Source organism: Tenrec ecaudatus, chromosome 6 (genome assembly GCF_050624435.1).
Source record: "Tenrec ecaudatus isolate mTenEca1 chromosome 6, mTenEca1.hap1, whole genome shotgun sequence".
Lineage (NCBI taxonomy): Eukaryota > Metazoa > Chordata > Mammalia > Afrosoricida > Tenrecidae > Tenrec > Tenrec ecaudatus.
This window is the reverse complement of record NC_134535.1, coordinates 9,075,775-9,102,546: the sequence shown is the minus strand read 5'-3', so window position 1 is coordinate 9,102,546 and position 26,772 is coordinate 9,075,775. Positions and strand designations below refer to the sequence as shown.

Below are 26,772 nucleotides of genomic sequence, written 5' to 3'. Positions count from 1 at the left end.
ATCTCTCACCGTCCTTCTCCGATCTGTGTGCTGAGCAAGTAATCAGAGCACATGGGCTGTACCAAGAGCATGCTCGGCATCAGGATTAGAGGAGGGCCTTTATTATCGCCTGCAATGTACAGATGACACGACCTTGCTTGCTGAAAGTGAGGAGGGCTTGAAGCTCCGGGCTGAATGATGACCGGGGATGCAGCCTTCAGTATAGCCTACGTAAAGAACACCAAAACCTCACAACTGGACCAATAGGGGATATCATCATAATGCAGAAAAGAGGAACCCTGTCAAGGATTTCATCTTGCTTGGATCCACAATCAGGCCTTACGGAAGCTGCAGTCGAGCAATAAAGCGGTATATTGCCTTGGGGAAATCTGCTGCCCAAGACCTGTTGAACGTGTTGAAGATCAGGCTGTCACGTGGAGGGCTGTGTCAAAGCTTCAATTCTGAGCACTCGGGTTTGCAAAAGGCTGCGGATGGCAGTGACAGCCCTGAATCCGTTTGCTGGCTCCCCCACATATTGTAAGCCTCCACTGGATTCTTTCTGACCTTTAACCAAAGAGGGAGCTAATCTTGTCCTCAGACTGCGTGCACTGGAAAGTAGTGCTCCTCTGCCCTCCTCCAACCCTCGGGGGGTGGGGGGGGTGGGGGGAGGGGGGTGTCTCTTAGGGGTCCCCGGGGTGGGGGTGGGGCTTCTTGATGGAGGCCCTTGGACTGGGGACAGTGCCGTCTCAGTCGTGCCCTGACTGCATCGATTGGAAGGCCCTGGACCAATCTGGTAAATCCTGCTATCTAAAGCAGCGGTTCTCAACCTGTGGGTTGTGACCCCTTTTGGGGTCGAACAACCTTTTCCCAGGGATCACCCTATCTATACCAGGAGCAAAATGACAGTGATGAAGTAGCGATGAAAATAATTTTATTTTTGGGGGTGGGGTCACCACAACATTTATGGTCCTGTTCCTGCTCCAATAGTCTCACCTGTAACTGGGATGTATTGATCTGCCGTCAATCATGACTTTGTGACCGTTTCCTTTGTCCCATGTTGAAGGCCATTAAGACTCAGCCTTGAAATGGCTGAGAATTCTCATGACATACGTGTCAGTGTTTGCTGATTTCTTCTATGACTTAACGTTTTGTACAGACTGCCAAGAACAAGAAAGTATGTGAGGTCTGTAAAAACAGGTTGTTTAATTTTCTCAAGGATATCTGGCCTGGCAGAAGATAGAGTTGCTATGTGTATCAAATGTGCTTGCTTAACACTGAGATCATGAACCCGGGTTGTTTCTGCACGGAGAAAAGGAGAGTGTGGAATAAACGCAGGGCTTCAGTATTCACTGCTGCCCTCCCAATACTTTCTGTATATTTTTCCCTTAATCCTCACTCCCCTTTCAGGACTGTTTGTCGGCTGGCTCCGACAGTCCCATGCTTCTTTAACCAGCTTCCCCCCTGGAATCCTGGGGCTCCGTTGGGCTTCGCGCCCACGGCATTCCTCGTCCGAATGATGTGTCTGGTGGATGTTTGTCTTTAAGATTCATAAATGTTCTCCTTCAATTATAGTTGCGATGGGGTCCCTTTTGTGCCCTAAAGCAGGATGAAGGTGCACCAGGGTATTTTCAATGGACTCACCGGCCTCTGAAAGTTGGACATCGTATCAGGAGGACTGGAGAAGAATTGAGGCGGGCGAAGACTAGTGGAGCTATGAACTGCCGAAAGAACCAACAAATCTGCCCTGGAAGAAACACGGCCAGAACGCTCCTCAGAAGCCAGGGAGGTGAGATTCTGTCTCACGTACCTTGGACGTGTTGTCAGGAGAGACGGTTTCCGGAAAGGGCATCCTGCTTGGTAAAGTAGAAGGGAAGCCCAGGAGCGGAATCCCCTCGAGGGGTGACAGAGTGGCTGCGACACTGGGCTCAGACACAGCATCGAGGGCGAGGCTGGCCGGGGACCGTGCAGCGTTGTCTTCTGGTGGACACAGACTTGCTGTGCATGGGAGCTGACTCGACGGTCCCTCACAACAGCAGGGCCCCAGGATCCGGAGCTGAACCCTGGCAAGGGTGGTTGGAGAGTCCTGAGCCAATCTTGTAAACTTTCCATCTGCAATAAGGACGTGTCCCAGTCGCGGTCCTGCTCCTCCTTCTGTCATCCCACCTGCACCCCTGATGAAACCCTCCGCCACCCATCATCATTCTGTGACTCTTCTTTATAATTCACGGCACGGCTGTGAATTCTTGGACACCAGTATGGATGGTTTGTCTTCGCCTCGCTTGTGTCCCGTTGAAGGCTGAATAAATGGATCTTGAGAACCCATCTTTGAAATGGGATCTCTTTCCCCTCCAATCAGCCCAGATTGAAGAAGTGTAGTGAATGGATGCAACCCCGAAGCACCCCTTTCCTCATCGTGAACCAAGCACGCTCCCCAGATCTGCTGCAACGGCTGCTTCGTGGAGCAGGTTGCGTCTGAACACAGTGCAGTCAGTGGTCTGGAATTCCCACTCTTTGCCTCTGGCAGCCTGGTCCTCTCGCTGGTTCATCTCAAGTTGTCTGCCCCCGATGTGTGTGACTCTCTTCTAGAGAACATGGTTTTAAAAGGACTAGGATTAAGACCCACTCTATTCTGCTGATGGAGGAGCCCTGGTGGCATCTGCAAGGTCAACAGTTTGATACCAGCTGCTCCTCGGGAACCAGACAGTACTTTCTAGTCCTGTAAAGAGTTCCAGTCTTGGAACCTCTCAGGGGCAGTTGTACCCTGCCCTCAATGGCAGTGAGTTGGGGCTTTTTAAAATTGTTTTCTTCTGCTGATGGCCTCCCTCATCTGGATGATAAGTCTTGGGCTTGTCTTTGTCCTGGTTAAGACGTAATAAATGTTCTACATAAATGGTATTTGAGATTTGGGCTCTCTTTTGTCTCCTGCACCCCCTTGAATCTAGTGGGAAAAAAATAGGAGGGAAGAAGAGGCCTAGTACTTGCTGAGTTGCTGTTATGGGGACGGGCAATGCATTTCATGTACATCACCTCTTTGGATGTGTGTGTGTGTGTGCGTGTGCGTGTGCGTGCGTGTGTGTGCATGTGCGTGTGTGTGTGAACATTGTATGGAGTTTTCGGTCAAAATTTACACAGCAAATGAGTTCCCCAGTCAACAATTCATACACACATTTCAACACTTTATACACAACTTGTTCTCTGGGGGGGAAGGGGATGCTTGGCAGCCCATCTCCCTCCCCTGCAATGTGTTAGCCCTGCCCACCTTTCCACCCTGCCTTCCCAAAGCCCATCCCTCCAGCTCCCTGCCTTCCGGTTTGCCTGCCCTTCCTTGCCTTCTCATCTTTGCTTGTGGGCAAATGTTGTCCCTTTGGTTAGTTTATAGTTAATTTCTGGCAGGAATTTTTTCCTCGAGAGTGTGGATTAGAGCTTAAATTCTGAGCAGGGAGTCTGCAGAAGGTTGGGTTTATGGTGAAAACTCCAAATTCCTCTTTGAGTGTCCATACTGATTCCATTTGCCTGGCATCGGACCATTTAATGACCAATGTGAATAGCCTTACCCTCGGGCAGCGTCCATCAGAGGGTGGATTTCTGCCATTTAGGCAGCACAGGGAGAGGTGGCCCGGCCCTTAGGGACTTGCCTGGATGTGCCCTTGATAGGTTTGGATGGCGTGGGCTTGAGTCATACCCTGGTGGCCTTGGTGGGAAGCTCTGACCAGTCTTGTAAACGCCTCTGCCTGGCATCAAGTCTGAAGCAGAGTGAAATTCCTTAACATGACTCTTGTATCCAAGTCTCAGTAACTCCCACGAAATGACTGGGTGGAGCCATGCAAACAGGGCGTGTGTAACCCTGATAGAGGGGCGTGGTCAGTTTTGCTACCACCACACCGGCCATAAGGGTGAGCTGTTCCCTGGAGCAGTGGTTGAGGAGAGGGACTCCTGGACGGCGAGGAAGTGCATGATCTCTGTCTGAAGTGGCGGCTGAGAGGCGATGGTCTGACACTGGCGCAGAGGCTCAGAATAGCAACATTGAGATGAAGGGCACCTGCTCCTTATCTGGACGAGACTATGGAACTAGAGGAGTGACAGGTGGGCCACCTTCCTGGCCCATGGAGGCAGTGGCCAAGGAACCAGAGGAGGACTGAAGGGGAGACCTGGTTTCTGACTAAGCCAGGTGGGCAAGTTACTTCAGGGCTCCCTGCCTCAGTTTCCTCATGGGGTTCCTGGGTGGTGAACGGCTGCTAATCCAAAGGTGGGCAGTGGTTTGAGTCTGTAGACTAGAGAAACAAATTCATAGACACGCTTATGTGTATAAGAAAGAGCTTTAAATACAAGAGCATTTGAATATTGAGAAAACATCCCAGTCCAGATAAAGTCCTTAAGTTTGATATTAGCCCATATGTCTGATATTAGTCCATATGTCCAATCTATAGGGTCTACTTCAGACTCACGAAATACATGCAATGACGCTGAATGCAGGAAGACCACAGACCAGTGGGTAGAAAGTCTTGTGGATCCAGTGGCAGTGGCGTGGGTCTCCACATGGCTCCTTCAGTTCCAGGGCTCTGGTTCCATCAGTGTGTCTCCAAGTGACTTGTCAACAGGAATGTCAAGCAGAGAGTGTGTCCCGCCTACAGGGAGGAAGACAGACGTTCCCAGAATCCTCAGAAGAAGGTCATGCCCACACAGAGGCATGATTTCCTATGACCTGATTGACAGGTTAGACTCCTCCCCTTCACTCTAGTTGACAGGAGATGATGTAACTGCCACACCACAAAATGTGACCTAGAGGCTCTCTCTCCACTGGGTGCTGGGCTCATGGGAACAGGGCAGAGCAGTCCCCATGGTAAAGAGACTTCCAGCCTTGGTGCAGTATGTGTGTGTGGGGGGGAGGGGGGTGTTCGTTAAGGAGTGATGGGCATGTAAACCAGGTCTGCCTGAAGCTCTTTCCTTGCCCTCCACCTTCCCCAGCCTGCCTGCTCCTCATTCCTCCCTCACTTCCACGGAAGTTCGAATCCACACCTCTGGTTTACCTGCTGTTGAGATCATCACTTTTCAGGTGTTGAAGCCGAACGTCACACCTTCGACTGCTGCTTCCTAGAAGTTCTGTCTTGCGGAGGAAGTAGTATTGATGATGGACCACGTGCAAAGAAAGTCAAGCCATTTATTTTCTTTCTTTCTTTTAATAAACAGTGCTATTGGGACATATCAATCCATAGCTTTCAACCTCTGGATTTGATCTCGGGATGAAAGGAGATGACGGGCTGCTTTGGCCATTTGTTAATGGCTCTGGCCCCTGCTCGGGTATGGTGGGCGTGCCTCGTGGAGTTTGCTGGCCCCTCTGAGGACACGTAGCTATTGGGGGCTCATATCACCCATGTCCCACTCTGGCCCCTTTAGGAAGAAAAATACCTTCTGAGCTATCTTCCAGCACAATTTCTGCTGGTCCTTCATAGAGTTTACCCCAAACCAAACTCATTGCCACCAGGTGGATTCTGACTCGGGAGACCCCCCCGCCCACCCCCACCCCCACCCCCACCACACACACCATAGGATTTCCAATCTCTATGGGAACCAACTACTTTCTCTTTCTCCTGCAGAGCAGCTGGCGGGTTCAAACCAGTGGTCTCGTGGTGGTTAGCAGCCCTGTGCTTAAGTCACTGTGCCACCAGGTCCTTTGTTTGTTTATCGTGTGACTATTGTGAGTCTTCTGGCACAAGGGTTAGCTCAGCTGTTCATAGAATGTTCCAGAAACAGGCCGCGAAAGCAGTTCTGCTTGTCCCACAAGGTCCCTATGAATTAGAATCGACTGGATGACAACGAGCGGGCTATTGTGAATCATGTTCCTAATATTGACCTGTTGCATTTGGTGGTGCAGAGACTCCCAACCAAAGGGGAGGACGAGGCTGGCAGGAAGACAGATCTAGAAGTGGTTCTCTGGGTGTGACCCTGCCTCTAGCCTCACCTTGTTCTCCATCTCTTCCCTCCTGTCTTGTGAAGTTGGGTGTATCTTGATACGTAGGTATCCATCTGTCCTGGGAAGAAGTGGGGATATTGTTAAACTCGGATTCTATTCTCCCTGTGTCTGGAACAGAAATGGCACAGGTGGGAGGTTTAGCTGCCGTTCAGGAGGATGGAAGTCTAACCGCGGTGTCTCCGAGGGAGGTCCTTCCGAGTCGATTTCCACTTCTGGAAGTTGGCAACCCTTGGGGTCTTGGGCTTGTACAGGACCTCTTCTATGGCTTCTCGTTTTATCGCACTTCATGGATACAGTGGTGATGGATGGACCGGTGTTCCAGACTGACGGTTCTAGAAGCAGACCCAGGGGAAGACCAAGGTTGCTTGATGAGGATGGGGGCAGAGGCTTCCCGGGTGACCCTGAGCAATCGCATGTGCCAGGTCAGACCACTGCAACAAAGCCAGGACCACAAGAGAGCCCACAAATGTCTTGTCTCCCCAGAGAAATAAGTGATGTGTATGCCAGACGAGGGTCTAGGAGGTGTATGAGGGAATTGAGAGAAAGGTTGGCAGTGTCATGGAAACGACCCCAATGCAGTGAGCACGCACGAGATATCCTTCTGAAATTGCCTGCTGTGATGACTGCCCGACTCTCCCTCACGTGATTAAACAATTGTACGGGGTGGGAGTTACATGCCAATGATTTTAAAATGTCATTTGAAGTCTGTGACAATTCCAAATAAAGGATTAAGAATAGGCTTAAAAAAAGGTGTCGAAAACGAGATGATTCCAGGAACCCAAGTGGAAGGCGAATTTTGAGAATTACAAGGGCAACGAGTGTATAGGGGCGCTTTACTCAATTGATGTATGGATTGTGATAAGAGTTGTATGAGCCCCAATAAAAAGATTTATTAAATTAAAAAAAGGTGTCCTTGGAGAGTAAATGTTTTGAGAATGACGAGGGCAATGAATGTACAGATGTGCTTTACACAATTGAGGTGTGTTTGGATTGTGATAAGAGTTCCTAATAAAATGATTTTTTAAAAAGGTGTCTTTGATGTCCTCCTAGGGCTCATCAGGTTGTCTGTCATTTGTGTTCAACCCAGACAATCTGCTCTTGAGACACCCTCTAAATTCAGATGGAATAGACTCAAGGGTGTGTTTTGGCTCTCCAGGACTTGTTTTAATTTTCTTCAACTTCAACCTGCACTTACATAGGAGAACTTGATGGTCTGGTCCACAGTCAGCCGCTGGCCTGGTTTTAGCTGCGGATAGAGAGCTTATCCGTCATCTATTCCCACAGACGTAGTTGATTTGCTTTCTCTGTGTTCCATCTGGAGATGTCCATGAGTATAGTCCGTTGCCTTTGGTTGAAAAAAGGTATTTGCCCCGAAGTCGTTGGTTTTGCAAAAGTCTGTCATGCAATTTCCAGCTTCCTTCCTATCACCAAAGTCACATGTTCCAACTCAGGTCCCTTCCTCTTTGCTTCTGTTTTTTTGCATTCCAATGGTCAATAATTATCAATGCATCCTTATGGCTGAAATTACTGGCTGAAATCGTTGGTAAAATTCTTCAGTGTCTTCATCACTAGCTTAAAATTGAATCATGGTTGTATGGATCGGATTTCCTTGAAGGTGACTAGACAGACTCTTATCACAGACAGCACTGTACTTCCTGGTGGATTGTGCAGTGCCCTGCTACAACTACCCTCTTAGGGTATTTCTGTTCTAACAGCACAAGGCAGCCAAGACGGAGGTCATGTAAAGCCCACCTAGAATCAGACAGACGTGCGCTCTGTCCCTCATTAGTGCTGTGACCAAACCCACTGCCACTGTGTCAATCCTGACTCCTAGCAACCGTTGGTAAGTTACGATCAGACACGCGTTTGGCTGTTACCCACAAGGTTTATAGTTCACACCCACCAGCCACTTTCAGGGAGAAAGAGGAAGGTAACAGTTCCCATAGGATTTAGTCTTGCGTGCCCTGTATAAAGACACCGTGGGCTGGAATTACCGGATGTAAGCCTTCATCTTGTGGACTTGGACATGTTGTCATGAGACAAGTCCCCGGAAAAGGACTGGACACCGTGTTTGGTAAAGTGGACGGAAGACGAGAGGAAGGTCCTCAAGGAGAGGGACCGGCCCAGTGGCTGCAGCCGTGGGCTGAGCCTCAGGAGCAGCTGTGAGGTGGTGCAGACCATGCAGCATTTCCTTCCGTTGTGCAGACGGGTGTTATGGGTTGGGCCCAACTTGATGGACTCGAATGATAGCTAGGGCTGGAGTTAACTTAATGGCAGGGTTTTACATTTTTAAAGATTTTGTCCCAAGCTTACTTTTCTCTGCCAAAAAGGGTTCAAGGCAGGTCCATAATCTCATCTTCAAGCCTGAAACTGAAAAAATTAAAATGTATCTTCTTCAGTGGCAAAAAGAAAAACTGACCCAAATACTTCAGGCACGTGAAGTCCGTCTTGGGAGGCTGCCTATGTTTCTCCCCCACCCTGTTTTCATACAGAAATATTCATGTGTTGATTAAAGAGCTAGGAAACGCTAGGCAACATGGGCATCAATGCTCATTGGACACTTGGCTAATGCTGCATTGTGGAACACAGTAGCTCCCCACAATTTCCAACAAGCCATTGAGAACATCCATCATTGTTGCTGCCCAGGGATGGTGTGAAGATAGAGATAAAGTGTTTGACACGATTGCGATTGTTGTGGTTAGGTGCCATCTGGTTGGTTCCTACCCATAACAACCTTCTGAAACACTGCACAGGCCCGTGCCATCCTCACCACTGTTCCTATGCCCGAGCCCCTGGTTGCCCTCACTGTTATCAATCCATCTCATCGAGGCACTTCCTCTTTTTTGCTGCCCCTCCCTCCAGGGATGGCATGATGTCTTTTTCCAGGGACCGGTCTATCCAGACAACATGTCATAAGTATGTAGGATAAATTCTAGCCCTCCTTTCCTCCAAGGGGCACTCTGGCTGTACTTCTTCCAAGACAGATGTTTGTTCTTTTAGCCGTCCATGGTGACCTCAATACTCTTCTTCAGTACCACAATTCACATGCATCGATTTGCCTTTGGTCTCCCTTACACAATGGCCAACTTTCTTTTCTTTAAAAATCACTTTATTGGGGTTCATACGACTATCATAATCCATTGTGTCAAATACATGTGTACATTTGTTGCCATCATCATTCTCAAACCATTTTCTTTCTACTTGAGCCCTTGGTATCAGCTCCTCATTTTTCCCCTTCCCTCCCTCAGGAACCCTTGATAATTTATAAATGATTATTATTTTTTCTTTTCTTTCTTTTATATTTTTCTAGGAGCTCAACTTATTATGTTTTCATGCCTCACACTGTCTGATGTCTCCCTTCACCCACTTGTCATCTAACACAATATCCAATTTTCGCAGGCATTCGAAACAATAGCGAAAGCAAAGGCCATGTCCAGAGTCAGTCTGAGATGGAGAAAATGCAAGATCACAGGGGTGGGAGTGAGTATGTGAGGCTGGAGAAGTAGGCCTGGCCTTTGAAGGGGCAGCCTCAGGGGTTAATGCTCCATCCTGAGGGAAGAGAAACCCTAGTAAGCAACCAGGTGAGATTGAGTCCATGCTTAGGAGGGGCCAAGCCTGGGGGCAAGGAGGGCGGTCAGGGAGTTCCAGGATGACCTAGAGCCCTGGCGGAGAGCAGGAGGACCTTCTCTTGCAAAGGGCTGGGCAGCTGGATTCCCAACTCGGAGACCTGAGATGGCTTCACAGACATGGGGCATGGCTCACTGCTCACAGACCCTCAGCGTGGCCTCAGCGTGGCGTGTGGGCCACTCCAACTGGATGCTGGAAAGAAAGGAGATAGCACTTTGGAGGAAAGGCGCCCCCAGTCAGGACACAGACAAGGCAACTTGCTGTCATGACAGGAGCATTAAACTGGGCCAGGAAACCACGTTTCCAGCTTCCTTTCCTTTTAGGGGACTAAAGAGACCTTCCATTCAAAGATATCCTTTAGAGACACATTTATTAAGTCTTAACTGGAACAAAGACAGGCACAGAATGAGGGAGACCGTAGGTAGGAGGCCCTGATGGCCTCTAATAGAAAACTGGCCTCTTAATAGGGCATGGGCGTACTAGGGGACACTGTCACAAAAACACGATGGAGATGTCACGGTTGCAGGTGGGGCTGGGACCATGATTGGGACAGGTACTGAAGCTGCCCCTTTGGGTTTTCCAGGCTGTGGATCTTGATAGGGGCAGAGAGCGTCTTCCTCCTCCGCTGGCGAGGCTGAGAGTTTGAACTATTTGCAGCCCCACCAAACCCGCGAGACCACCAGAGCGCCACTGGCGGAGGGCAAGGCTCAAAACCAGCTCCCTGCCACAGCACGGGGGTCGACCTGCCTCTGAGTTTTTTAACTGTTTCCGGGAGTTGAAAGCCCCGACTTGGTACTTTGTGGAGGACACTTGTAGTTTCAAACCGCGGGCGTTGAGGCCTGTAGCCCAACGCGTGGCCACTACACACCACCTGGGCTCCGAGGCGATTCACGTCGCCTGTTAACTGTCCCGAAAGCAGTCTTATCTGCGTTTGGCTTCTGCAAACCTTTTGCTGAGGCTTAAAGTGCGATACAGTTTTCAAGAGCTGGGGAGATCGGTGCAACTTGCTGACCTGCTGAGAAGCCACGACGGGCACCGCGCGTGTTCAACTGCTTTGCAAGGCAAGGAAGGCCACCGCACCTCGTTAGTGGGGTGCGTTCCCACCCGAGGCGACCCTGTGCACGAGAGAAGGAAGCAGGGCCCGGGCCCGCGCGATCTCCTCAATGCGCCGTGGCAGCGCCCGTGCCAAGCCCACAGCCGTGGTGCCTGCAGCTGACATTGGAAAGCAACGCGGCCACTTCGCTTGGCACGACAGCGCGTTTTCTTAGGTTTGGCCGCTGCCGAGCGCCGTCAGGAGGTTGCCTCGTAAACCCTCCGCCGGCTCCCCAGCAGCCTGTCCCTAAGTTTGAGCCCAGCCGCTCCCCGTAGAATCTCGCAAGTCGCCTCCGAAGCGAACGTTCGGGTCAGAAGGCAAAGGAGACCTCGAGGCGCATGCGCAGCGGGCGTGCCCGTGCCCGCGGCCCGCCCTGACGTCCGCCGCGGGAGCGCGCTCGTACGCCGGAAGGGGCGGGACCACGCGGGGCTTTATAAGCCGGGCGTCTCGCGGCGGCCTGCCTCTACCAGCGGGGATCGACGACGTGATGGTACGTTTCCTGGCGGCTCTCTTGCCGCCGCGGCGACCGCGTTTCCGAATCCGCGACGAATCGTCGCCATCCCGGCTCGAGTGGCGCCCGGGCCCAGGTTTAGAGTCACGGAGGCTCAGCGGGTTCCGAAGGCAGCCCTATTTTCTCAAAACGACCGAGGGCCGCGTGGACGATGGGACAGGGGCTCGTGGGACAGTCGGGTCCGGCGTTCCACAGCCGCTCCCAGAATAAGCGTCAATCCGCGTTGTAGCCGTCAGCACAGGCTGGGGTTAGGAAAGGGCCTTGGTGTCGGGCACGGGGCGGGCGGACGCACCGAGATGGGGCCCGGGTGGCTCGGAGAGGCCTCTGGGATTCGCAGAAGCCACAGATGATGAGCCTATTGACGGGCGGACAGAGAACTCTGTGCTGATTGTCAATATTCTGATCTGGCTCTGTCGCGCCCCCGAGGCCTTGCTCCGCCTTTGCGGTGTTCCGGGTCAGGAACCCAGCCCCGTGCTGTTAGGTTGATTAGAAGAGGCAAACTGGGCGCCATAGTCGATGGTCCCCACCCCCCCGTGGGTTCCGGGAGACCGAGGCGCAGAAAGCCCGCCGTAGAGGCCTGTGGAACCACGTGGGCTTGCGGCTTAACGACACGAGCAACAAGGCTGGGGAGGAAAGGGTTCATTTTGTGCAGGAAGAGGAGGCTTTGCCCAAGGGCCGGGACGGACCCGCGTGTGTGTGTGTGTGTGGGGGGGGTCAGACTGGGCTTGGGCTGTCGCATCGGGGTGCTCACCGCAGGCTTTCTCTTGCAGTCGCACCGGAAGTTCTCGGCGCCCCGGCACGGGTCTCTGGGCTTCCTACCTCGGAAGCGCAGCAGCCGGCACCGCGGGAAGGTGAAGAGCTTCCCCAAGGATGACGCCTCCAAGCCGGTCCACCTGACGGCCTTCCTGGGCTACAAGGCCGGCATGACCCACATTGTGCGCGAGGTCGACAGGCCAGGCTCCAGTACGTTCACCTGCGGGGCGGCTGGGAAGGCGGGTGCTTGCGGACGATGGAGGAGAGAAGGGAGAAGGCTGGCTCCGCGCCTGGGCAAACAAGGGCCTGTCCAAGAATTGACTGGGAATTGGGGATCGTGTTGAGAAGGGGACAACCCTAAGATGGGGGCTGGAGTAAAAACACCCACTATTAATGCTCAGGGGCTCCCCTCAGGGTGGGGTGAATTGGCACCGTGGGTGAGCCACAGAAAACGCTGATGCGATGGCGTCTTGCCCTTGAGTCACCTGGGTGTGTGAATTGCCTTTGAGCTAGCATGTCGACACCTGGCTGTCACGAAGGTGCTCAGAGTAAGTGGTTAGTCCTCAGGCCTCTTATCCAGTCTTGGTACAAGAATATTGTCTAGACCAGTGGTTCTCAACCTGGGGGTCATCACCCCTTTCAGGGTTGAACGGTCTTTCACAGGGGTCATCTGATAACAGTAAAATTAGTTATTTAGTAATGATGAAAATAATATGGTTGGGGGGGGTCACCACATCATGAGGAACTTAAAAGGTGGTGGCACTAGAAAGGTTGAGAACCACTGGTCTAGGCAGTGAAAATAGGCACAGAGCGACGTAAAGTGGGTGTTTGCTCTGGCTTAGAAACGTGCATAGCTCTGCAGTCTGCCACCGGTGGCCAGTCCAGTGGGCACAGGTTTCAAGGGTCCTCTTATGCAAACTAGCCTGCTTTGACCCAGCCGCCCTCCTGCCCCACGTGGATTAAGCAGTTGCTCTTGGTAGTCTGCACACTGCCCCTCTGAGGTGGAGGACGTGGCCAAGCCTGACATCCTGTCCACTCTGCAGAGGTGAACAAGAAGGAAGTGGTGGAGGCAGTGACCATTGTGGAGACCCCTCCCATGGTGGTGGTGGGCATCGTGGGCTATGTGGAGACACCTCGCGGCCTCCGGACCTTCAAGACGGTCTTTGCGGAACACATCAGTGACGAGTGCAAGCGGCGGTTCTACAAGAACTGGTAAAGAGGAGACCCAGTGCAGGGAGTGGGGTGAGGCCCCAGGAGGCTCTGGTGGCCTCCTTAGGAAGGGCAGGAGAAGATAGAGCACCCATTTGGTTCTTGGGTTGGTTTGGGTCCAGGCAGACACCTTTGGGTGACTGGGAGAATTGGGCAGGGAGTTGGAGGAGCTGGCAGCTGTATCAGCAAGGCCCAGGGTGGGGGCAGATCTGACTGGAAGGTTCACCCCTGCCCTGCACGGGAGCTGCACCCTTTAGTGGCTGAGTCTGGGGTGTGTTGGTCTGCACCTTCATTAACCTGTGTGCCTCTGCTCAGCTCCGCTCGGCCTGGCCCGATGAGCTCCATCCAGGCTCCTCTTGCCAGTGGAAAAGCTGGCAATGAGCCCCCTCCCCTCCTGGTGCCAGTGTGCCTTCCGCTCACCCCCTGGGGTGATGAAGGCCTGCGCCGGGCCCCTGCCCCAACTCTGCTCTGCTCCTGAAGGCACAAGTCGAAGAAGAAGGCTTTCACCAAGTACTGCAAGAAGTGGCAGGATGACGAGGGCAAGAAGCAGCTCGAGAAGGACTTTAGCAGCATGAAGAAGTACTGCCAGGTCATCCGCGTCATCGCCCACACCCAGGTGAGCCTGAGAGCAAGGCCAAAGTGGGTGGTAAGGCTGCTGGGTCCCAGTCCTGGAGAGGTCAGTGAGCAGCATGATGCAGCAATGTCTTTCTGGAGCCACCGGTCCCTTGGTGCTAGGGCTTTTTGTGGCCAGCAGAGGGCACTGTTCTTGTCGGCTCTTGAGCAGGGACCTGACCTTTAGATGAAAATTACTAACATTGTGACAACGCCCACTTGGGGGCTGCTCTTTATAAACCACACCGATTGGTGCCCCCTTAGAATGGGCACTTTCTGTCCCTGTCAGACTGAGACTCAACCAGGCCTGCAGGCCACAGGCTGTTCCCAGGCTGCATCCCTATGTTCTGTGGCCTTTGACTACTGGGCAAGGTTGTCCTCCCCAAAGAAATGTCTAGTTAGGCTCTCAAGTCATGACGTGTGCTCCAGAGGAGCATGGGCCAGGCAGGTCAGGTGGTGCCGGGATCTGGTCTGGGTATTGGCACGGGCACCAGGTGTGAGCCCTGGATGAAAGGTGGCACCTGGGCCCTTGTGGAATGTGGCAATGGCCCGGATTTGAGAAGGCCTTCTCTTGCAGATGCGCCTGCTCCCCCTGCGCCAAAAGAAGGCGCACCTGATGGAGATCCAGGTGAACGGGGGCTCCGTGGCTGAGAAGCTGGACTGGGCCCGAGAGAAGCTGGAGCAGCAGGTGCCAGTGAACCAGGTGTTTGGGCAGGACGAAATGATCGACGTCATCGGGGTGACCAAGGGCAAAGGCTACAAAGGTGAGGCCCTGGCTCCACCCAAGTTCACTGTGGTCCTCTTAGTTGCGAGGCCTGGCTGTTCCGTGATGAGACCCTGGAATGAGCGCTGGGCACGGCGCCCGAGCCAAACTGCGGAAACGTTCCTTGCTGCCTTCCTTCTGAGAACAGCCCTGGGGGCCATTGGGCAGGGGCTGCCGCTGGATACTGTGGCTATTGGGATATTTGACTTTGGTTGCTCTTGCCTTGGGTTGCCTGAAGTTCTGGGGCTTGGCTCAGGCCAGTTCTTAGGCAGCTGGAAGGCTCTTTGCCTAAGCCTCTTGGCAACGATGTATCTGTAGGTGTGGAGTTGCTGAGTAGGTAACAGGGAGAGTTTGGCAAAATGGAGCCTACTGGCCAAATCTGCCCCTCGTGTATTCTGGTGAGGGGTGTCTTGTTAGTTGAGAAGGCGTAAATTCCCTTCACTACACAAGGCTGTTCAGGGATGGGGAGGTGCACTGCAGACCCCTGGTTGGGGCAGACACCCAGTAACTGTTACATCCGTTCCAGGGGTCACCAGTCGTTGGCACACCAAGAAGCTGCCCCGAAAGACCCACCGAGGGTTGCGCAAGGTGGCTTGTATCGGAGCCTGGCATCCCGCCCGCGTGGCCTTCTCGGTGGCCCGTGCTGGGCAGAAAGGCTACCACCACCGCACAGAGATCAACAAGAAGATCTACAAGATTGGGCAGGGCTACCTCATCAAGGACGGCAAGCTTATCAAGAACAACGCCTCCACTGACTACGATCTCTCTGACAAGAGCATCAACCCCCTGGGCGGCTTTGTCCACTATGGGGAGGTGACCAATGACTTTGTCATGCTGAAGGGCTGCGTGGTGGGCACCAAGAAGCGAGTGCTCACTCTGCGCAAGGTGAGGCTGGGGCCCTTTGGGGCTGGGGTGGGGTGTTCTGCGTTCATGGGCATCCTTGGCTTCTACAGCAGCAAGCCACAGCAGCAAGCCGGGAGTCCTGTGAATCTGGGCCCAGGAGCTGTGGGAGAGGGAGGGAGGCAAGCAGGCCCTGTAGGTTGAATGGGTCCTAGCACTGAGGCTTGGGTGAGGGGCCTTGTTGCAAGTAAGGCTACTTCTGGTCCTGCAGTCCCTGCTGGTGCAGACCAAGCGCCGTGCCCTGGAGAAGATAGACCTCAAGTTCATCGACACCACCTCCAAGTTTGGCCATGGCCGTTTCCAGACCGTGGAAGAGAAAAAAGCTTTCATGGTGAGCTGCTCTGGGCTGGTGGGCATGGGTTGTCAGCTCTGGGGTGGGGTGGGGGGTGGTCTCTGACAGGAAGGGTTCTCCAAGGCATGCCTACAGTTTGGGTTGGAAGCAGGGGCCTTGTCTGGACCTGGGGTCTAGTCAGCAGCGTCCAGAAAGATCACAGCCTTACAAACTGCAGGCTTGTTCGTCTCACTAGGGTGGTGGGCTGTGGGATCGCTGGTTCCTTCACCTCTAACCAGCTCCCTCTCCCTCTCCTTGCAGGGACCACTCAAGAAAGACCGGATTGCCAAAGAGGAAGGCGCATAACAGATGGTACAGCTGGTGGGATCAGAATAAAGACTTCTTTTCCAGTGACCTCATGGCTGGAGTGCTTTGTCTTCAGGGGAAAAGCAGCCCTGCCTGGCTGGGGGCAGAGTCGCATTTCCTGGCTGTCCAGGAGCTGCTGCACCTGGTCTCAGCCCAAGCCATGTGCTGTTTGTCCCCAGGCAAGAGTTGTTGACACGGGTGCCAGGGCGAGGGAGATGTGCTGGGCTCTTGGTCCTCCCCCAGGCCGACCCCCACTGGCTATTGAAGTGCAGGAAGCTCACTAGAGCTCCCTAACACTGCCGCTTCCAGTCCAGGCCTGTCAGGTCCTCAGATAACCTGCCTTGTGGGTGGGGGAGGGTGTGGTGGCCACAAGCTTCCAAAGTGCTGTTGCCCAGCCCTGCCCAGCAGCAGCTGGAGTCCTAGGAAAACACCTTCATGGTGCGGAGGGAGAGAGCAGGCAGACACAGCCACTCTCCTGCTACGCTCTTGGGGCTCCTGAGAACTTGGGGCTGGGTCTACCGAAGCTGAGCCATGGTAGCAGCTGGTAGTCTAGGACTGCTGACAGCAGGATCCACCCTCTAGTAGCCCCAGGCCTCTGGGTGGCTAGTAGAAGGCAGCTGCTTGAAGCTGTAGCTGCGAAGCCTGTAACTGGCGGCAACCATTGTCCACCCCACCCCCTTCAGTCCTTAGGTTTCAATGCCAAATTGATTTATCACTTGGAGAAAGTAGGTTTCCAATACTGGCTTCTGTTGCTGACTATAGTTAACTTCACCTGTAACCACTGCCATGGAATTGGTGCCAACTCTATAGGACAGGGTAGAAACAGTTGCTTGAGACAAGGAGTAAAAATGTCTGTTCCCCCATATGGTTGCCCCAGGCTCCTGTGCAGTGTGGGCAATGCTCCCTGGCCTGTGACTTGTGCTGCTTTCAGAGATTGAGAGGTGGGCAGCCAGGCCTTTCTACTCCGAACCCTCACTGCAACCAGTCCAACAGGCAATGTCCACAGCCAGTGGTGGCAGTTGTCGGGTATTGCCGGGGGCATCTATTACACCTAGGAGGCTGCTGAAAGGTGGGCAGGCCTCAGTCGAACTTCAGACTACAACCTCTCCAAAAAGTTAATCCTTGGGAAGAAGAGTGGGACATGGAGACTAGGTGGGATGTGATAGGGGAATAAAGCTTAATGTGGAAAGAGCCCTTGGGGCTTTGCCACGTGGTTTGACTCAAGGACAGCTGCAAAACATTTGTGGAAAGACTTCTCATTCATATTGACCCAGGGTAGGGTCACCTGTGACAGCTACCTGCACAGTCCTTGGTTCAGTCCATCTCATGGAGGGTCTTAGCTTTTTACCTGACTCACTGGGGACTAGCAAGACTTCCAGACCTGGAAACCCCATGGGGCAATTCTGCGATCCTCTAGGGTGCTGAGTCAGATTTGCTCACAGAAGTTCAAGTTGAAGCTGAAGAGCTCAAGGGTGACCTTGAGCAGATCCCACCTGAGTTGAGACCATCCCAAGGACAGTCAAAGCAAAGAATACCAACCAAAAAGATGTTTGCCTGTGTGACCGCAAACATGCATATGTGGGTCATAGCCAGTCACACAAAGGGAGAAATGGGGCTTTGGAACACCACTGTGACGGAGCGTGTGCGTGAACCAGGAGGCAATTGTTGGACAGAACAAAGGGAGACTTGCCTGGTCTAAAGCCGATCAACTGCACCAGGGCTCTAAACCACCGTCCTCACTGCTGAATAAGTAGATGACACGGGACAAGATGCACGCGCACAGGCAGTGTTTTGTGCACAGGGTCCCACTCAGCCCCTGACAACATGCTGAACAAATGCTAAAAAACCGGGCCACGTGATGGAAGTGGCGTCAGGATTGGAGGAAGATTGTGTTTCCTGGGGTGTACAGGCGCCACCACCTCTCCCTGGGAACCAAGAGGTGGGTGGCCACTGCTTTCAGTGCAGACTGCCCTCAACGTGACCGATCAGTCACAATCAACAGAAGATTGAAGCCAAGCACTTCATCTTGCTTGCGTCCACAGTGCCCACGGAAGCAGCAGCCACAAAATCAAATGACACATGATGTTGCAAAGCCCTCTGGGAAGTGGTCAAAAGCAAAGAGCAGAGAAGAATCGATGGCTTTGCGTCGTGGTGGTGTTGGTACCGTGGGCTGCCCAGAGGAGTGGACAGAACTGTCTTGAAGGACCGTAGAAGCGAGGATGGAGAGACACTTCTTCAGGTCATTAGAGAGACCAGTCCCTGGAGGAGAACATCATGCTTGCTAAAGCAGAGGGTCATCGAGAGGAAGGCCCTCTTAGACGGGGTTGACGCCGTGCCTGCAACAATAGGTTCAGACACAGCAAGGATTATGGGGAAGGTGCAGGGAGGGATGGGGCTCCTGCTCCAATAGGGTTGCTGAGTCAGCACCTAACCCAGCTCTGACTGCACCCCCTTAAGTGCAGGGTCAGCAGGTCCCCACAGAGGGAGACCAGAGTTGGGGTCTAACCACCCAGTTCCCACTGAGTGTCGTGGCAGGAGCGAGCGGAGGCTCTGGCACTTCAACGTCACAGAGGTGGTAGAGGGAGGTATCTGGTCACTGGGTTCACCTTCGGGGGGAGCCTTCTCTATGGGCCTGTTCTTGGGGCGCCAGACCTAAGGCTCAACTCGGGGCTTCAGAAGGACCCTGGGGCAGCCCCTCTGCTCAACTTCCCTCCCTCGTGGGCTGGAGGGGTTGGAGCTGCACTTCAGGCCTGAGCCACCAGGGGGTGAGAGAGTGAAGCCCTGGGCAGAACTAGCCCCTCACAGTTCAGTGGGTTGGCTGCGGGGGATCGGTGAGTTGGGGGTGTCTGAGACTTCACGCCAGGATCTGAATGAGCGCAGACCCCTGTGTCGATTCTGTGACATAACCAGGCATGGGACCCTGCCCTGGCACTGGCCCAGGGGAGCTTTAGTCTATCTCAGAGCTGGATGGAACCTCCAGCGCTCCCCTGTCCTCCTCGCCTGTGGACCGCCCCTCACCCTTAGGCTGGCCCCAGAGCCTAGCTACCTGCCCGGCCCAGGGAGGCAAGGCTCCAGGGAGGCAGCACCCTGTCCAGGCGCCGTGCTTGGGTGCTGGGGAACAGGCTGACTCAGGGCCCTGCTATCCAGAGGACATAGCCCCCGGGGGGCAGGAGAGAGCAGGAGAGGACACACGCATGTATCACATATCCGACATTGTGAGCATGTGTACAGACACAGCAGAGGCATGACATGTTCACAGACACCCTGTTGGGGCTTGTTGCCAGGGGCTGTTGAACCCGTGTCCCATATCCCCATCCTCCAGGAGGGTGGCCCTCATCCCGGAACAGCCACCCCTTCTGAAAACAGCACTGGTGACACCTCAGCCGTTGCTGTGGTGACCCAGGGGGAAAGGACGTGAAAGCTGGCCCCAGTTGACCCCAGTACCTGGGCGGCTGCCATTGTGACAAAACCAGGTGGGCCTTCCCCAGTCCATCTGTCCATTAGGCTGTCAGTCAGGCTGACGGTCAGTCTGTGAGTCTGTCAGTCAGTCCCTCAGTCAGGAAGACCCAGACAGCATCCTCTATGGTCTAGTGGGGACGGGGGCTGGGGGGGGGGCAGTAGTAGGCGCATAGGGACGCAGACGAAGTAAGAGCATGCTATGAGTGATGGGGACCAAACAGGCGACCAGAGATCCTGCTCGGGTAGAAGGTGCAGCTGGGGGCAGAAGCTCAGGGGGAGGACATACAGGGTGACAGGAAGGAAGGTGCACAGGTCCTAAGGTGGGAAGGCTGGGGAGGGTGCTCAGGCCTGAGGTGGCCCCCCCGGCATTGCTGTAAGCTCCCCCAGGCTCCCAGCTCAGGGCTCAGCATGGACTGGCTGTGGTCCTGTGGCTGTGGGACTCTGTGTGTGTGTGTGTGTGTATGTGTGTGTGTGTGTGTGTGTGTGTGTGTGTGTGTCCCTGCCAGGTCTTGGCTCAGGGATCCTGCCCTCCCTGTCTGTGCTCCTCCCTAAGAGACCATCTGGGGGCTTCCTGCCAGCTCTCCCTGAACCCCGACGGGCCTCTCTGGAATCCTGCGGGGACAGAACCAGGAGCCTCATTCCATTCCTCCTGAAAAAATCATAAAAGACCTGTCGGGAATTTCTGAGCAAGCGGGGACAGGGAGGTGGTGGAGCTGCCAGGTCCTTAAAAGGTGTGACAGGGCTGGTTGGTGGCTTCCCTGAGCTTGCTGGGAGGTAGTCACGGGGAGCAGGGGGTGGGGTGGGGTGGAGGGTCACCCCAAAGTGCTCTCTCCACCGCGTCTACTGGGCCACGAACCTCTGCCACCAGCTCCACCCAACCTTGTGTACCCGGCCAGGCCCTCCTGCACCTCGACCCCTCCTGATCTGGGTTCACAGCTTCCTCTGCTCCGAACCTTCCAGAAGTTTCTCTGCCCTCCTCAGATGTCCCCTCCCAAACCCTACCCCCTGGCCTGCTCCCAGCAGCTTCCAGCTACTACCAGGAGCAGGCACACAAGTCCCCACACACTGCTGAGAGGACAGAGGGCAGGAAAGTCAGGTTCTTAGGCCCAGACTACAGGAGACAGCACCCAGAAATCACCCAGGACTCTTCCACGTGGAGACTACCACCATGTCCTCAGTGTCCATCGGGCTCAGGGGCTCACCTACCACTGCCCAGTGCCCACCCTCAGTGGCCTGGCCCACATCACTAGCAATCCCGAAGGAGGCTTGGGAAACTCGGCTCCTGAGCGCCTAGGTGGGACACAGGTGCTAGACCCTTTCGGAGCCAACCAGCAGCCTCTGTTCCCATGTCACAGGTGTGGAAATAGGTCCCAGAGAGGTTCAGGGGCCTTCTGGGTCACACAGCCAGATGGCTCGCTGCGTCTTGTCAGCATGGCAGCCCTGCATGGTCAGCACCCTCAGCTCCCCTCCTCACCTTAGTTTCTTGGCGCTGCCGGGCCAGCCAGACCACAAGGGGGTGGTTTTCAGGAACAGAAACATAGTTCCTTACAATTCTGGAGGCCGCAAGCCCTAGTGTGGTAGCAATCTGTCGTCAATTTGAGACGTAAGAGTGAAGGGGTGGAGTTTAGTCTGCCAATCTTGTCGCAGCTTGATGCTCTCTTTTGGAGGTGTTAAGGAGATACATAGCTCACTTGAGGTGGGCCAGATGCTTACTCCCTGCGAGACCTTACTGACAACGAGCCTGCTGGAGCTACTGTGACACAGTCAGATCCTGGAGCTGGAGGAGCCATGTGGAGACCCATGCCAGTGCTGAGATTCCTCTACCGCCACTGGATCTACAAGACTTTCCACCCACTGGCCTGGGATCTTCCTGCATCCAGCGTCATTGTATGGGTTGTGTGAGTCTGAAGAGGAATTTATAGATTGGTATCAGACATATGGGCTAATATCGGACGTATGGACTTGATCTGGACAGGGCTGGGATATTTCTTATACATAGATGAGTATCTCTATGAATTTGTTTCTCTGGTCAACCCGGACTAGCACACCCAGTCAGGGTCAGTTCCTTCTTTGAGCCTCTTTCCTAGTTTCTGGTGTCTGCTAGCAATCCTTGATGTTCCCATCACCTGGATCTGTCTCCATCTAGCTGGCTCTTTTCAGAACTCATAAGTGATTAGGGTTAGGACCCACCCCACAGATTAATGGTTTGCATTGCATGAGGTTGGATTATGGAGACTAACCATTACCCTGCATATCTTTTCCCTTTTTTGAAATACTTTTATTGGGGGCCCGCACACCTCTATCACATTCCATACATTCACCCATTGTGTCAAGCACATTTGCACATATGCTGCCATCATCATTTTCAAAGCATTTGCTTTCTACTTGAGCCCTTGGTATCAACTCCTCATTTCCCCGCCTCCCTCCCCCACTTGTCCTCCCTATGAACCCTTGATAATTTATAGATTACTATTTCCATACCCTGCACTTCATGGCATTGTGTGGCATGGTGTGGTGTGGTAGTTACATACTTTGATGTCAACTTGACAAATAGGTGATAGGTCACAGCCTGATTGATGCCTCCTTGTGGGCATGGCCCCTCATAAGGATTCTGGGAGTTTTCCTCTTTTCCTCCCTGAAGGCGGGATGCACACTCTCTCTCTGCTTCACGTTCCTGTTGACAGGCCACATGGAGCCACACTGATGGCAGTCAGAGCCCTGGAGATGGATCCACTGCCACTGGACCCCCAGGACTTTCCACCCACTGGCCTGTGATCTTCCTGCATTCGGCATCATTGCATGCACTGCGTGAGTCTGAAGAGGAATTCGTGGGCTAATATTGGGCTTATGTCGAACTTAAGGACTTGATCTGGACTGGGATGGGATGTTTTATTGATGCATAAAGACTTCTTGATACAGATTACACAGACACACACACACACACGCACACACACACACTCACGAGTGTCTCTGGGTTTGTTGCTCTGGTCAATCCAGCCTAACGCACATGGTGTCCCATTTCCTGGCATTGCCCAAGACCACAAGCCCAGGCTTGGATTCCAACCCTTTCCGCCCGTGGCGGACAAGCGGGGAGAGACAATTCCGTCGCTGTCCTGTTTGCACCACAAGGGGACTGAGACATCCACAGCTACCGGGTTCCTCTCCAGGCTCCGGGGCCCACTGCAGGCGGGACCCTCAGGGAGCGGGGCAGGCAGGCTCGTAGTCCGCAATGGAAGGAACCCCGTCTTTTGGCTCCCACCTGCTGCCCAGGCTCCCCTGTGGACCCCCATCTTCCTCAGGCTACTAGTACTCCGATGGGGGCAGGTTTGCTAAGGACCACACCGCCCCTGCCCTGCTCGGGTCCTGCGTCCTGCAGCTGGCCTTCATGTGACTATGGAGAAGTGAACCTGCCTCGCCTGCTCCCCCACCCCGGCTCGGGCAGAGGGAAACTGCTGTGTGAGAAGGCGCTAAAGATAGCTGGATCCGCCGACTTCCCCATCCGCACACACCCTGGCCACAAAGCGTCCCCGCGGGCGTTCCCGCGGGCGCCCTGCCCCTTCTCAGAGCCTGGGCACCTACCTGTCCGGGCCAAGGCACGGGGGGCCCCATCCTTAGGATGAAGGTGGCTGCCGTACTGAAGACTCACCTCCTTCAGGCGCTGGGTCTCTTCCCACAGGGCTCTTCCTCGGGGGGCAGTGGAGTTACCATGACACAGATGGGGGCCAGAGCACAGAGGGAGGGGGCACCCGCACCCATGGACACACCATCTGTCCAGGCGCAAGCCTCCCCATCAATATAACCCCCCTGCCTCCATCACAGCCTGAGGCCCACGAGCACCCCCGTCCCCTACACACACGCCTCCTCTCCACGGAAGTCTTTACACCAGGGCCTCGCTTCCAGATAGAAGATATTGACTAGAACACCCTCCTGCTGGCGGCTCCGATTGTCCGAGTCCAACTGGAAGCTGGAAGGTAAGGCCTTGGGTTGGCACAGTCCCGAGCGGTCATTTTCCTGGGCACAGAGCAGGTGAGGGCAGGGGAGGAGCGGCCCGAGGATCCGGAGGGACAGAGAGAAGACCCAGGCCCTAGCCTTGCTTCTTTGGGGTCAGGCTGGGTACTGAGCACCTGGCAGACACAATCCAATCAAAGGCAGGGCCAGCTCTTCCCCAAAGGCTTTGCATTTTTCTCACCTGGATGCACGTGGCACACATACTCACTCTCAGTGACTCTACAGCACAGGATAGTGCGGCCCCTGTGGGTTTCTGCCACGGGAACTCCTTTCCGCAAGGAGGAGACAGCCCTGTCTTTCTCCCGGGGAGGGAGGGGCTGGTGGTTTCGAACTGCTGACCTTTGAGTTTGGCAGCTCAAGGAGCAACCACGGAGCCATGGGGGTTCCTTAACAACTTGCCGCAAGCGCCTGCTAGGGGAAGTACAGCCAGCAGGCTCCTTAGAAGCGAGGATGCGCTTTGGACAGGCCCTCAGCAGGGACTGTCCCTGGAGAGGGACATCCTGCTTCGTAAAGCCGGTGGGAAAGAGGAAGGCCCTCCAGGAGGGGTCGGCGCAGTGGCTGCCGCGATGGGAGCAGCCCTGGGGCGGCTGGTGCAGGACCAGGCCATGTTTCGTTTGGCTTTCCGTGGGGGTGCTATCAGGCAGAGCGTGCGATGGTATCTACGGCTGGAACTCCATGGGGCACTGGGGACTCCCTGCAATTGGGCTCAGTTTCAAGGAGGTGTCACAGGCCTGCAGAGAGGCCAAGACAGGGCCTGACCCCACCAGGCTACTGCTCAGCCGGCCCCTTCCAGCCGGGGCCCCAGCCCCAGCCCCAGCCAAGGGGCTAGAGGACTCTGCAGTCTCCCAGGCGTTTCTGAGACCGTAGCTCTTTAGGGGAGTCAGAAGCCTTGTCGTTACAATTAAGCACAGCGATCTTTTTGTAAGTCAGGATGCATTTCTGCAGAAACACCACACAATTTTATAGACAGTCATTTCAGCGTCACCCCTCTGGCAGCGTCACCTGGGGTGGTCCCACCCCCACGGCCCTGGAGTCATCTTTCTGCAGCTCCCTTGTTGCCAACTCCCCCCACCCCAATACCTGGCACCGAGTTGCCAGCGGCTGCCCTGGACTTCATGTTGGTCTTCCTTCTGGAGCCTGTGTGTGTGCTGCCACCCTTGGGTGTGGGGCTGCACCCGGCCCAGGCGAGCATGAATCCAGGTTAGCAAGGGCTGGGGGCTCAGGGAGTATTGGCTGAAAGGCTGATCACCGGGAGGCGTGAGGAGAGAAGTGAGTCCAAGGGTGCATGGAGTGATTTGTTAGGGTCACCTTGGCCACGGTCATCCCAAGGGTCCTGCTTCTGAGTGGTGCCCATCTCTTCCTTGACTGCCTCCTGGCTGGGTTCCCCCAGCTTTTGTCCTGGTCCCCCACTGCTGGCTTCCACCCAGCAGCCAGAGCCTTGTTTGAACTATGTCAAAATGCCCCTCCTCTGTTCCGGGGACCCCTGGTGGGGTAGTGGGCTCTGCCTCATTGGCCAACGGCAAGGTCAGCAGTGTGAAGACCCCCAGCGGCTCCTCCCTCCTTGGGAGAAAAGTGAGGCCCAAAGTCTCAAAACCCAAAGGGGTACTTCTACTCTGCCCAAAGGGTCCCTATGAGTTTGTGCTTTTCTTCAAACCTTCCATGGCTGCCTGGACAGCAGAGTGTCGCCGCGGTGGCCCACAGCCCTGTCTGACCTCACCGCCCATTGCAGGGGCTGCCCCCAGCTGTCTGCGGAGACCCTCCCTTCCCTGTGGCTCTCTGCCCCACCCCGAAGACTGCTCTGGGCCACGTTCGCCTTGTCCATGTCCACGGCGCGCCCTGCCAGGCCACTCCTTCAGGGCCTGGACCATTGTGTGGTCACTGCCCTCCCGGCTTCCAGAGAATCGGGGCTGGAAAGGGATGTGGTCTGGGGTGCGTGAGACAGAGAGGACCACTGTCAGGTGGCGGCAACTTCCTCAAAGCAGATTTTAGACAAACGGAAGTGAAATAAGCCTGCCTGGGCAACCGAGGGCTTCTGGCGCCCGTCCAGGGGTCTGTGCGCGGCTACCTGCACGTGAAGCTGTGCGTCTGTGTGAGACTGCACGTGTCTGTGTGTAAGTGTGTGCACGTCTGAGTGCACGTGAAACCGTGCCTGTGTGCATGTAGACCTGTATGCGTATATGTCTGTGCACATGTAGATCTATCTGATGCATATGGGTCTCTGTGTGTATCTATGTTTTTGTGAGTTTTATGTGCATGTGTGTCTGTATGCCTATATGTGTGTCTGTCTGTATGCATACGTATCTCTGCATGTCTGAGTGTGTTGGTGTGCCTGTGCTGGTACATCTTATGTGCATGCGTGTCTATGTGAGCATGTGTGTCGTGCATGGTGCACCGTGGTGTGTCCTCCAAGGAGCTGTCAGTCTAAGATCCCACCCACGGGCACTCTGGCAGAGGAAGGAGGTGGAGGCCTGGCACAGCCTGGAGGTGGCGCCAACCCCAGGGACCAGGAGAAACCGATGTAGAGAGAGGGTGGGGCCCAGCCTGCAGGGAGAAGGTTGGTCTGGTGGGGGTTGCCTGGTGGGGGCTCCAGGCTGCTCACTGAGCCCGGCGGCTGGTGGGATTCAGAGATGCAGCTGGAGTGCAGGCACTAGCCCACTTCTCATAGGGTCTTGAGGGCCAGGCTGTAGGTGGAGTCTGTCCCCAGGGCAAAGGGGAGCTATGGAAGGTACTGGAGCAGAGCTGGCTCCAGGCCAATGGAGAGACAGCATCCTAGCTTCGAGTCAGGAGATGAGACAGTTTTACACTAGAATCAACTCCACAGGGTCTAGAACACACCACACTGGGGAGCGGTCAAGCTTTGGGGGCAAAGGGGTCTGGGGGAAGAGTGATCCTGGAAGCCTTTCTGGAGGGGGGGCTTGAATGGAGGCAATCGGAAAGTGCTGCTGGCGACGCTGAGCCAACCACTTACCTTCTCTGGTCTCAGTTCCCACCTGCCCTGAGGCTCTCCCTGCGCGGACATTCCTCAGTGAGAGATGAGGCTACTGGGACCCCCACCTGCCTCAGTTTCCCCTCTGCACTGGGCGGGGGTGGGTGGGCAGGGAGGCTAATAAAGCCTGATTGTCCAAGATCTTGCCTGCCTGTGGGGGCCGGATGCCAAGGATTGCTTCCCATTCCTAGGGATGGGCCCCTCTTGCCAGGAGAAAATTCCTGGAGAAGGGGAGGAGAGGGGAAGAGGGACCCTGCCCATCCC

General features: G+C 54.7%; 1 protein-coding gene and 3 non-coding genes across 4 annotated transcripts; all 4 read left to right on the top strand.

Moving 5' to 3' along the window:
* Positions 1-10,946: 10,946 nt before the first annotated feature.
* RPL3 (ribosomal protein L3) lies at positions 10,947-16,103 on the top strand. The gene is made up of 8 exons (XM_075553593.1): positions 10,947-11,160; positions 11,952-12,144; positions 12,978-13,146; positions 13,624-13,759; positions 14,333-14,519; positions 15,045-15,403; positions 15,630-15,749; positions 16,011-16,103. Exons 1-8 carry the CDS (start codon positions 11,158-11,160, stop codon positions 16,053-16,055), a joined length of 1,212 nt encoding a protein of 403 aa, XP_075409708.1. The 5' UTR covers positions 10,947-11,157; the 3' UTR covers positions 16,056-16,103.
* LOC142452139 (small nucleolar RNA SNORD43) lies at positions 11,523-11,588 on the top strand. The gene has a single exon (XR_012785180.1). It is a non-coding gene; the product is annotated as a small nucleolar RNA SNORD43 (small nucleolar RNA).
* On the top strand, positions 13,569-13,623 carry LOC142452286 (small nucleolar RNA U82P). The gene has a single exon (XR_012785304.1). It is a non-coding gene; the product is annotated as a small nucleolar RNA U82P (small nucleolar RNA).
* Positions 14,574-14,667, top strand: LOC142452279 (small nucleolar RNA U83B). Its single transcript, XR_012785299.1, has one exon. It is a non-coding gene; the product is annotated as a small nucleolar RNA U83B (small nucleolar RNA).
* Positions 16,104-26,772: the final 10,669 nt, after the last annotated feature.